The sequence below is a fragment of the Chionomys nivalis genome, chromosome 4 (assembly GCF_950005125.1).
Source record: "Chionomys nivalis chromosome 4, mChiNiv1.1, whole genome shotgun sequence".
NCBI lineage: Eukaryota > Metazoa > Chordata > Mammalia > Rodentia > Cricetidae > Chionomys > Chionomys nivalis.
This window is the reverse complement of record NC_080089.1, coordinates 38680390-38693866: the sequence shown is the minus strand read 5'-3', so window position 1 is coordinate 38693866 and position 13477 is coordinate 38680390. Positions and strand designations below refer to the sequence as shown.

The window sequence follows — 13477 nt, the reverse complement described above, 5'->3', positions numbered from 1 at the left end:
GTACATATGCGTGTACAAAAAGAGGCTGTGAATTTGAGAGATTTCTGGGGACAGTTTTGTTGAGCTATGGGCCATTCACCCGTCTTCCATTCAACTAAGGTCATGCTCAAACTACAGTTTATATGATGAGGAGACTGTGAATAAAACATACAGATAAAGTGGACTGCACATCTGACCAACAGCTTGACTGGATTAAGGAGGTCCAGGAATAATTAGGCCTGCCTCTGGGAGTGTACATGGCACATTTCCATAGATGATTTATGGGGGACATTAGCATAAGGGAGAAAAGTCCCCTCTGAAATGGGAGGCACAAACCAAAGGAGCTGTTCCAGGTGGAAAAAAATTGGAAGAGAGGAGGGCAACATTTTAGTTGCTTTTTCTTCTGATTATGTCTTGCTGACTATCTTCTCTATATTGCAGAGCCAGCTCCTTAGAGCTTTGGCATCGTGCTAGTGACTCTCCAGGGAGCTTCCAGGCCCTCTGCTGAATTGTAGCTACTGAGACATTCTGATTCTTAGAATGAATACTGATTTTTGTTTATGATTTTACTTCTCCATCATAGAAATAGCATTTGTTGGATTATATAGATGCCATAATACATCCTGTCATCATATTTATTAAATCTAACCCTCAATAAATTATATCTATTACATTATATTTCTGTATTCCCATGACACATGAATTAAAATATTAAAAAATAAATATTGAATCAGTGTCTTATTAGTTGTTAATAGAATATAAAAATCATTTTACCCCTTTACTGGGAATTTTCACAGACTATGGATTTAGCCTTTTGTATTTTTGTACATAATCCATAATCAATATGAATGTCTTCATTATCTTGAGGATCCATAAGGGATTTTTGAAAGTTAAACTTTATAGAGTTTAACCATACATTAATTGTTACAAAATTTTTAGATACTCATCTTAAAAATAGTATCCAATTTTCCAGAAGTGGAAATAACAATTATAGACTTAAATTGGCAAGAAGTATTCTAGGACATAGAGGAATCGACAGAGACATATTACATCAATTAATTTCAGTGCTGCTAGGTAATAAAGAGACAAATACAACATTGCAGATTTGACATAGATTTCAAACTAGAAATTGAAGTTATTATTGAACTCTGATTCATGCTGAATCAAATAGTAAAGTATCGTAGAATTCCCACTTGGATAATGAGATTATCATCTTGGTCGAGAATTTGCTTGAGTTTCTATCAATTGGTTGAAAAAGACAGGCAAGATGAATGGATTTGGGTCTAATTTTCTCATGGGATTTTAATATATATATATCCCTCAATGATACAGTTTTTCTCATTAAGTCAATAGTCCACATAAGAAATGATATGAAAGTTCATAGGAAGACAAAGTATTGAAAATAGAACCCCAAAATAAGAGACAATGTTGACATATGCACCAATATGCAACAGATTATTCAAATAATATAGTCACTAACAGATTTACAGCATCATCTCTTTTTCACTAATGAAAATTTTTTGTTAACAATATTATTTCTATTATTTTAGGCAACACTGATCAGTTTTTAAATACTATATATCAGGGAATTCATCTGAACATAATGCTTTATATCTATTCCTAATTACCCAAATCAAAAATCATTTTGAGTAGTATCGTGGTCTAGCATCTAAACTCTATAGGCTCAATCACTTTTTATGTTCAAGACTCTGAGCATACATTTTTTTAAATTTTAAATATGTGACTAACACTGAGACTTGATTTGTGAGTTACTGGTATAATTATGTAAGGGATCCATTTGAGGTTTTGGGTGCACGTTATATTTTTTAAAAATCTCAAGGATGACTATTACAATTATCATCATTATCCTTCTCACCATAATAGGTTTCATAATTATCACTATCATCATTGTCATTATTATTTAAAAATATAACTAGAGGACTCTTAAGCCTCAAGATTTTTTATTCTATATACCTTTTGGACATTGCAGTGCAGGTTCAAAGATGATACAAATGGGAACTGAGGAAGTGCTACATAGAAAAACATCACTGGTATTCTAAAAATATACAAAGTAGGGCCAACAAATATTATGCACAGGCAAAAAACCTCCCTTTTCTAACATGGCAACAAATGAATTCCTGAGTCTACAATGTTTCCCTGTTAAGAATTTTCTTAATGGCTGATTTGACATCCTTATTTCTCAGGCTGTAGATCAATGGGTTCAGCATGGGAACAACAGTAGTATAAAACACGGATGACACTTTCCCTTGATCCATTGAGCTGACTGAAGATGGCTGTAAGTACATGAATGCAGCAGAACCAAAGAAGACAGCGACAGCAGAGATGTGGGAGCTGCAGGTGCTGAAGGCTTTGAACCTGCCCTCAGAGGAACGGATATGCAGAATGCTGGTAATGATGAAGATGTAGGACATAAGGATGGTCAGGGCAGGTGTCAGGATATTTAATGCACTCAAGAAAAGAACCAATAGTTCATTGATGTATATACTGGAGCATGATAGCTCCAAGAGTGGAAAAAGATCACAAAAATAATGGTTTATCACATTTGTCTTGCAAAAAATCAACTTTAACATAAAGCCTGTATGAACGGATGACCCAATAATACCCAAAGTATAAACTGCCACTGTGAGCCAGAAGCAGAGATGATAAGACATGATGACATTGTAAAGTAAGGGATTACAGATGGCAACATAGCGGTCATATGCCATTGCAGCCAACATGTGACATTCAGAAATGGCAAAAACAAGGAAACAGTAGAGCTGAGTCATACATTCAGGGTAGGAGATGATGTTCTTCTCTGTTACAAAGTTCACCAGCATTTTGGGGGTAATCACAGTAGAATGGCAGAGGTCAATGAAAGACAGACTGCTGAGGAAGAAGTACATGGGGGTGTGCAGGTGGGAGCTGAGCAGGATCAGGATGATCATTCCCAGGTTCCCCAGCACTGTGAGCAGGTAGATTCCAAGGAAGAGGAGGAACAGGGGAAGCTGCAGCTTTGGTTTGCTTGAGAGTCCAGCCAAGATGAACTCAGTTACCATTGAGAAGTTTCCAGGCCCCATTTTCCCAAGCTCTCACTATATTGTCTAAGGTTCTAAATTCAAAATAGAGACATGAGTATGCTTTCCTGTATTATCTGTTTTCTTTCTTCTCACCCCATGTGTCTCTTGTGTGCATTTTGGAGAGATGGAAAAATGGAGAGACAGAGACTTAAAGAATTCTGTGGAGAATATATTATCCCTTATAGCAGACATTCCATATAATTTTTTCTTAAGTTTCTCCTGTTTCCTTGGGGCAATCAATGATTACAAGATTCAAGGAGGAGTAATAGACATCTAGGAAATTGAAATTACTACTAATCATAACATTTTAAGGAGAGTGCAAGGTCTATACTTTCAACTTCAATTTAAAGTAAAGACTTATTATACTTACTTTTGAAGCATTTTCTTCCCCCTCTCAAATTCTCAGTAATGTATGATATCATGCATATTAATATTTATAATACATAGCGATTAAATTTTATCAGAATCAGAACTGGCAAGAATAATAAGCATTTTTCTTCATTTCTATTTGTAACTGGAATCATAGAACTAGTTTTCATGCTTTAATTGACTTGTTACTACAGTAGCTATCCCATTGAAATGCTGCCCATTGTATCCCATAAACTTCATGTAATCCTGCTGCCCTTCAAGGTGTTGTACTTATATCTCAACAGCAGAGGGACTGTGCTTTCTTCTAACCTGTATAGTTTCTGGGGAGAAATACATTGGCATACATTTATTCATATTCTTTACCACTGTGGAAAAGAAACAATGGACCAGGACTGAATCCTACTAACAGGACTTCATTATTAGATTGGCAGAGATCAAAATACTACTTGTATTATGAGAGCAGTTTGGAAGACCAACACAGGATACATTATTCACTGGTAGATTCTGTGATCATGAGGCTTACATGTATCCTCTAAAATGTTTATTGATGGTGGCTTTTGATTATCAGAATACTTACAAAATGCAATTTGAAATTTTTATTAACTCACGGTAGCTAATGCTTTGATGTAGCTTTTTAAAATGACTGATACATATTTAATTTATATTTTAAAGGTAAAAATGTAGATATTAACACCAAAAAAATTCAAGCAACATCTGTACTATTTACTATCTTTACATTAGAGTGGGGGTACTTTAAAGGGACATGGAAACCAGATAATTTCAGAAAAAAATCAACAACTCTTGTTAATTGAGGAATTTTTAAAATAACAGAGAGTAATTTGACAATATAGTAAAAATGCACATATCACATGACATGTGTATCAAAATATTCAACTTGTTGATTTATTTAAATCAGTATTGTCCTCACTGTATTTGTCTCCAAAAGTTTAAGGCAAAATTAATGTCATGTGCAGGAGTATGTTGCTCCTGAACCAAATAGGACACCTCAATAGTAGGACACGCTTTGATTTCCTCAAAGCCAGGAATGTTATAATATTTGGTGTATAGTCATTTTTCAGGTATTGCTCAAGGATATAGGCATATTAAGCCACCTTTGAGATCTTTTCCAACTCTAGTATTTTGTGACTTGATAATGCTAATGTCATTAGATTAGGCAATCTAAGTTCAAATCTTTTCTCAAAATACTATTTGCTGTATGACCACCGGAAAATTAATTACATTCTTAAATTCACCTAGAAAGCAGAAATTCATATATTTGACATGTAAAAATTAAATTAACTGGCACATCGTTTCTAGATTGTGGTATGAACTTAGTTGATGCCCATGTGATTTACATCGCAATGTGTTGAATTTCTCTCTGAGATGTCCTTCATGAGTTAGTCAGTAGTTTTTCTATTGTTTCATATCGTAGATCTGAATAGTGTTTGGTATATTGCCTTGTGTGTAGGAAGTGTGTCAAAAATATGTTCAACAAAACTGTCCACAGAAGTTTAACATTCAGTTAAAACAAATCTATAAGAAGGGAACACCATCTTCACACTGATTGAGTTAAAAATGAGTAAATAATGACATGTCTGACAGGAGTCTGTACTGACAAAGACATTGGGGAAACAGACTTCTCAGCAGAGTATGGTCTTTAGAATGAGCATGAGTATAGACGGATAAACTGCCATGAACATCTGTGTGGACCAGCAGAGATATTTTAGCAGAAGATTGGGAGGTTTTAAAAGATAAACTATGGAGTTTGTACTTACCCTTTCTTTGCAAGAAATTTAGTGTTGGAGGTTTTTATTCTCCATTTCACTGGATAGACAATGGTCTTTGATAATGTGAGAAGATATCGGAGCCTCTGATCTTGAACTGTGATTAAGCTGATGTTTCAGTCATTTGTTCACTGCAAAGATGGGTTGATACCCATGTGTTAGAGTCAATCCCAGTCTCATTAGAAACAAAAAATTATAAACTCTCAGAAGATCCCTATCCCATATGTATTAACTGTGAGGAAAAAAGTCAACAATTAGAAGTTCCCTTTCCCCAACCAATGTCAAGGGATTAATAACATCTAAGAATTTTGTTTTTCTTGTTAGATTCTGAATTAAAACAAGAACATGAGTGTTCTCATTGTTAGAGTTTTGGATATCTTAAACCAAGGCACTTAAGACTTCAAAATTTCAGGACAATTGTAAAACATATGTTTAAAGAATTATCTCATGTGCTTTCTCCAAAAGGGAAAACAGGAAACCAGAGAAGCTATATGCTTTTAATTACCTTTGTTGACTTCACTGCTCTTACTCTATTTAAATATTATAATACATACAGAAACAGTGATTTTTAGAATATTTTCAGTTATGGAGTGAACACAAGCATGCTTCATTTTGCTGCCACTTTACAGATATTAGCCGGGCAGTGGTGGCGCACGCCTTTAATCCCAGCACTCGGGAGGCAGAGGCAGGCGGATCTCTGTGAGTTCGAGACCAGCCTGGTCTACAAGAGCTAGTTCCAGGACAGGCTCTAAAAGCCACAGAGAAACCCTGTCTAGAAAAACCAAAAACCAAAACCAAAACCAAACCAAAACAAAACAAAAAACAATGTTCAGATATTATCAAAGACCCTCAAGGAGTTCCTAACAAAACCAATAGGCAGAGACAAGGAGTTTTTTCTTAATGAATGGACAAGATGAATATATTTTTGTAGATTTTATTTTTGTACTAACTTATTTGTTGAAGAAAAATCACATTTAATGCTCTATTCGGTAATGTAGAGTTTTGAGAAAATAGTTGCAATAAGTTTTTGCTTACGTTGAAATTCTTTAAATATTTTGAATGTAGAATAAAGTTTTAGTACTCTTTTTAAATTTTTTTTGCATGTTGTAACATACTATTAAATTTATTATCATGGCCCTTGTTCAGGTGTAAGTTCCATCCCCAACACCCACCTTAGTTCCACAGTTTATTTATTCTCTTTTCTGACTTGAGTAAGTGGTTTTATACATCTCTGAACACAACTTACTTATCTTAAAGTTAACATGGCAATAATTGGATAATGGTATTATTTTAGTATTCTCACCAAAAAATAAATGATTATTTAGAGATTGGCCAAACAGTATTGCAATTAATATAGTTTCTGTGTGAGTTTTTTGAATCTGGGTGGCCAGAAATGAATAAGAAGCCTCTGCCTACAATATTGCAGATTGATGACCAAAAGCAGGTTAATAATTATCAAAACTCTCATCTTGTTTTAGTACTCTTTTAATGGGTATTTTTCCAAACTGTTAAATTCTACCACCTAAGTTTTAACTAAGATTAGTAAAATTAAAACTATCAGCAGTTGATGGGTGCTGGCAAGGGGAAAATGAAGTATCTCTAGGTGTATCAACCACACTCCTGGACAGGGCCTATTCCCTGGAGGACTTGGGTGACATAAAATGGACTCAATTTTGTTTTTTCTGTTGTTTGTTTGTTTTTCATGGACTTTAGGCTTCATTTTGTTGTTTTGGCATGTTTTGTTTTACTGGTCTTTGTTTAATGGAGCCTTGTTTTTTCTTTTTTCTTTTTTTCTTACAGAGCGAGAGAACATAAAGTTCTGTTAGCAGGAGGTGGGGAAGATGATCTCAAGGGGTTCAAGGAGGGGAAATTCGTGATTAAAATATATTTCATGAAAAAGTTTTACATGAAAATAAACTAGTTAAAAATAGCAAGCAATCAAAAAACAGACATTAAGACAACAAATTGATGCCAACATGGTCTAAAACATTTGGGGCTGATGCCTGCCACCCACTTTGGGTCCAGATGCTTTTGTACCCACTTTGGGTCAGGAGGAAAGCAGCTGAGTCCATGACCCTGGCTCAGTGCTTCCAAACTTTGGCAGGTGGTCAAATCAGTTCTGCTAGGAGTTCGCAGGCAGGAGAGCATGGCAGATTCCTGCTGCCATACACAGAGATATTTCCAGGCTATGCCCTGCATTGCATGACAGATTTAGCTTTTATTCATATAAAAAGGATTTATGTGTTGCACACTCCCTCTCAGAGTTAAAGCGGTGAGCATGACTCCTACCCAACAGTCCCAGAGCTGATGGTAGTGGTATCTCTACCATATTGAAAGGTGGGGGAAAGACACAGCAAGCATCCAGGGCTACTGCAACTACACTGCTTACCACTTTACTCCTGGTCAAAAAAGTATTACAAATACACAATAAAGACACATTTAGATGAGAAAGACCTCTAAAGGAGTCACAGTGTATTTGAAAAATGTATGTAGTTTTGGGAGAGAGAAGAAAAAGAATATAGACAGTTATAAAAAGAAGTAAATGGTTTTAAAAAGTAAAACACAATCTTTAAAGAGCCAGAATACAAAATCATAAATTTAAAGGAATAAAAAGAAAAATAAGCCACATAAAGATGGAATATACACAGAGACTCTGGATTATGTATATTATTGTGTTTTCTTTGAATTTTTGACTGTAAAAGAGCTAAGTACAGAGAGACATTTCATTGTATGGGATACTAAGCTAAACACACATATATATTTTAAAGGGATCTTGACTTAAAAATTTAGGTCTGCCAGGAGCAGATGAGTCTCATTGTCATGAAAAATCCTAAGTTCTTAAAATATTTTAAATGCCATATTCTTTACATCTTTGAAAGATATGAAGAATATCTATCCATCTGAAATATAAAGCTTGACTCTTATAGATGACTTTATTAACCTATATTTCTTAATTATACATTACATTTTTTTTAGATTGTTTAAGGCATATTTATTTATTTATTTATTCTCTTTTTTTTATTTTTTTTTAATTAAAATTTCCAACTGCTCCCCGTTTCCCATTTCCCTCCCCCTCCTCCCACATATTGCTCACTTCCCCCGCTCCCCTCCCCCTATCCCCACTCCTCTTCTCCTTCCCCCAGTCCATTCCCCCTCCCTCTCGATACTGAAGAGCAGTCCAAATTCCCTGCCCTACAGGAAGACCAAGGTCCTGCCACTTCTATCTAGGTCCAGGAAGGTGAGCATCCAAACGGGCTAAGCTCCCACAAAGCCAGTTCATGTATTAGGATCGAAACCTAGTGCCATTGTCCTTGGCTTCTCATCAGCCTTCATTGTCCGACATGTTCAGAGATACATTACATTTTTAAATGACCTGCACAAACACAATATCTTAATCAGGAGCAGAAATAAACATATAACAAAATTGGCCTTAAATTTGCACCAATAAATCAAGGTTCATACCAAGGCAAAATATTCATCTCTATATCATATCTCTCTTTAAATGTAAATAAACATTTAAAAAATCATTTAGAGAATTTGGGCATCATTCTCTAGCCTACTTCCTGTTGTTTGGGGTGCTGCTAATTAGATCTTTTATGGGGCATCCTGTATGGTAGGTCCATCTCAGCGAACAGGTCCTGAAGCTGTCATGGATGCTGAACCATCTGGGCCATTGCTTCAGGAAGTCTTGTTTGATCAAACCATATTAACTGGTAAGGAATTCATAGCTTTCTATCCTCTGTGGAAACAAAATCAGAACCCCTTTTACAAAAAAACGAAAAAAAAACCCTTAACCTTAGACTCAAAGTTTGAAGTCAAGATACCTTTAAAGTGTATATGTTAGTTTAGTTTAGCAGCCACTGGAATCAAATATTTCTCTGTACGTAGCTCATTTACAGTAAAAAAAAATTCAAGGAAAACACAATAATATATAGTATCCAGATTCTCTGTGCATTTTCCATTTTTATGTGACTTTCTTTTAAACTCTATTTCTTTTATTTTTATTTTTAATTTTTGTTTTTTGAGAGAAGGTTTCTCTCTATATTTTTGACTGTCCTGGGACTCACTCTGTAGACCTGTCTTTGAACTCACAGAGATCTGCTTTCCTCTTCCTCTAAAATGGTGTGTGTGTCACCACACCCAACTACTCTTTTTTTCTTTCTTTCTTTCTTTCTTTCTTTCTTTCTTTCTTTCTTTCTTTCTTTCTTTCTTTCTTATAAGGACTTTATCCTTTTTCTTTTCTCTCCCATGCCTACATATATTTTTAAACACACTGTAAACTGTTTAAAGGTTATTTTTGTCTGAATCCATCTTTACTGTATATCTCTCTTTTTCTGACCACGTGAGTCTCTAACTTGCTAAACAATATGGCTAGGATTAAAGCTGTGACTTTGATGGCAGGATCCACCCTATTTTTTAGATTTCTCAGAGTCTACCTTCATGGCAGGGGTACTGCGAGACATGTTTACTACCACAACTCAATGAAGCTTTAAGGTTCCTGCCACCACCAATAAACATGCTGAACCCTATTAATAAACACAATTTAAGTGTTTTGAGGTGGGGCCTCTTAAAAGAGCTGAAAACCTTTTTGCAGGTGAAGTTGAATCAGAAAGCCTCTCTTAAATGAGATGCGCTTGCCTTTAGCAAACAGAGCCCAACCAAGAAAATGCTGCTACCAAGAAGCCATGCTTCACTTTGTTCTTTTGTGCCTAGAATTACTTTTCAAGCTTTCTCAGGTTTTATGTGGATGTAGTTGCCCATATTGGCATTCTATGAAACGTGATTGCTCCTGGCAGCACTGGTATATTCCTGAGAGAATGTTGGGCATGGAAGATTCTCCACTTGGAGCTTGTTTTCTTCTTAGCAAAACTAGCCTTTGGGCAAAGAACTGCCCATGCCTCCGTCAATGACAAAATGTATGGTATCCAGACAGGACACGCAGGATACAAGAGAAAGACTGCCAAATCTTGCCAAGACAGGGTAGGATGGTTTTGAAAATTTTCCTGTCCCTGAAAATGGCCAGTCAGTTACTCTAGGCTTTAGCCAAAGTTGGTTACTCCAATGTTGCAAATGAAACTTTGCCAGGTAGCCAGTTGTTGCTATCATTTATTGTGCATTCTGGAAGTTGCTTGATAGCACTTCCTGTTTACTCACGTAATATTACTTCCTTTCTCAGGTCTTCAATGGGTTTGAGAACTATATAGTCATAGTTACTTTTCTTACATGACTTAGCCAAGCCATTTCTAATACAAGACTTTGACTCCTTAGGATGTGATAATTAATTAAATATTTAGCATATGTTTTTTTTGCTTGATATTGTTTATGCTTGTTGTAATTCTAATTTTTATATTTGATATTTGTTCTTATTTTGTATAGTTTTGTATTGGGTTTAGAATTCTCTTATTTAGACAAAAAGGGGAGGTGCTGTGGGAACTCCTTCAATCAAAAGCCTTTAAGATATTAGCCCACTTGGGTGTAGTATCTTGTACTATAAATGCAGGCCTGAAGTTTGCACAATAATTTGCTCTCTCTCTTTTTTGGTTGCTGGATTCGGTTTCTGTTCCCCTCTTGTGCAGAGGACTGTTGATCTGTAAGTCTACCCATAAATAAATAACCTTTTATTATACTCAATTCTGAGATAGTGTGGGACTACTTTGTGACATTTTTCTATACATACAAACCACCACCACCACCAAAATACAAAAGTCAATTACAGAAACATTAAGAGAGAACATTACTGTGTCTGGGAGGAATGCAAATTTTTATTAAGCAGAATACAAGGGAAATGATAATTATGAAATATTAAGATTTAATACTTCTAGTCATCAAATGATATCTTTAAAGGACAAAATGTGAAATGGGCTGAAAAAAATAAAATGTGTACAAATAAAAGTGCCTATAAAGGACTCTTGCCATCTATACAAGCAATTAATACAATAGACTATATAAGTCAAATGAAATGAATAAAATACTGCTTTAGATAAAGAATATAAAGGATTAACAAAGCATTAAGCTATTCTGTGCATCATTATTCACAAGGAAAGGATATTTTTCATCACAAGGTGATATCATTGTGTATTTCCCTAGAAGATGAAAACACAAATAGTAGCAAGATTTTAGAGCAGTGATACCTCTTAAGTATTATGCATGAGAGTATAAAATCATTGTGGTGCTGCATGAATAAAAATATGAACTCATCAGTTGTCATTGCATTCTAATAAAAAACATATGAAAATGACAGATGATAAATGCTATTGACTTTCTTGTTTGTCAAATGAATCTTACACATGAGAGAGGTTCTCTTATGATTTGATTTTTATATGCTTCAAAGGCAATGTTCACTTAGTAAAAATTTTATTACAAACATTGAATTTTTGTATCATCCTGGGCTAATAATGTCACAGTGCTCTTTGTGTTGCTAAGCAGCAGCAGCTAGCTGCAGATCCTAGTCACATGATCACTAGTGCATCAATTGACTCTTTACCCTTGCTTTACTCTCTGCTTCATGTGGTCATGGAATGCAATAACTTCCTTGACAAAGTTAATGGCTTAATAGAAAATAATCTTAGTGTTAGATGATTTTTCTACAAGTATAAATTAACTCACATGTTGGAGCATGTTTAAGCTATATCTGGCCAGCTATTGAAATTCTGTAATAGAGGGCATTTTCAACACATGGCGTTTTTCTCTTTAAAAGTATTTATTAGGGCTTAGCTTCATCAGAACAATTTGTACATTTTGTTTGATGCAAATTATTTTTGAAATGAATTTATTAAAACAGCATTCATAATTTTTGTTTCTAACTACATATAGTTAGAGAAAAAACAGAGAGGTGCAAGCTAGGAATTAGCTCATAATGGTCCATAAAGAGCCAGTGATAGAATACTTTAGGTTGTATAGATCACAAAGCCCCTGTTGCAATCAGTCAGGTGTCAGCCTTTAGAGGTAACGGCTTCAAATAATATTGCAATAATGTGTGTGAGTGTGTTGAGTAAAATTCTATTTCTGAACACTGAAATTTGAATTAATGTTTGTTTTTTCTTCTTAAAGCATTTGAAACATAAAGAAATATTTGCTCATGAATAATATGAAATTTGCTTTGAGTTAGATTTGGCCCATGAGCCAAGTTTTCTCTCTGCTCTGGGATGAATGGGTAAGCTAGGTTCTTTGGTAAATATAATTATCCTAATTCATTGAATTGTACCATTATCCCTATTACGTTTCCTGTTGATAATGATTATAAATGATTACAACATAAAAATTAAATGCTGAGAAACATAATGATATCAAATAAGAAAAAATTTTAAAGAAGTTGACTAAGATATAACTATACAAGAATCTATACAATAAAACATTTCATGCATAAAGAAGTAGCTATTTCCTGTGAAATGATTGAAACTTATATACAAACACAAATAAAAATCTGTGTGCAGAATTATAAAGGCCCCCACAAATAAATAAAGGGAGAGAAAATAACATAGTAGGAAACAAGGCAAAAGATAGCAACATCCACATCATACAGATAATAGGAATCTTAACAGCCAAAGGAAACCAGAACAGTTTACCTTCCTCAGCCTATGGAGGTGATATGGGAGGAAGAGAGAGTATAATTGCCTGGAAGTCCATGGACAGTATGCCTGGAGTATGCAGCCCAGTAGTAAAGCATGAAGAGAGGTCCTGCCTTCACATGGTAGAAGGACAGAACTGACTCCTGAAAACCATAACGCTCTCTCTCTCTCTCTCTCTCTCTCTCTCTCTCTCTCTCTCTCTCTCTCTCTCTCTCTCTCTCTCTCTCTCTCTCTCTCTCTTCTTGTTTCTCTCTCTCTCTTTCACACACACACACACACACACAAACACACACACACACACACACGACACCATGTGTTGGTTAGTAGGCATGGCAGGTTAGAGCTGTAGTTATAAGATTCTATGTTGACGTTGTATTGACTTGATTTCAAAGTCATTGTGGGGTACACAGTGAGATCCTGCTTTAAAGAAAATAACAATAATAACAATAACAAAGACATCAAAAGAAAAAGAAAAACAAACAGAAAACTAATCACGGTGAAAACCTTGTGACTTCATACTGAAAATCACATGCCTAGGAAATAGAAAATAAGAGTCTCTAAATGTGCAGGAAGACTCACCTGTGCTCTTCCTTCATCAGGGCAGCCTTGCCTGCTTGTTCAGATACTTCAGTGAAAAACAAAGAATCTAGGACCTGTATTTGAAAGATTCTCATTGGAAACCATTTCACTACGAAACGTA

At 35.1% G+C, this 13477-nt stretch overlaps 1 protein-coding gene across 1 annotated transcript; it reads right to left on the bottom strand.

Annotated features, from left to right (window-relative positions):
* Positions 1–2123: 2123 nt before the first annotated feature.
* LOC130872937 (putative olfactory receptor 8G3) lies at positions 2124–3056 on the bottom strand. The gene has a single exon (XM_057767344.1). The coding sequence runs from the start codon at positions 3054–3056 to the stop codon at positions 2124–2126; it is 933 nt and encodes a 310-aa protein (XP_057623327.1).
* Between the last annotated feature and the right edge of the window lie 10421 nt (positions 3057–13477).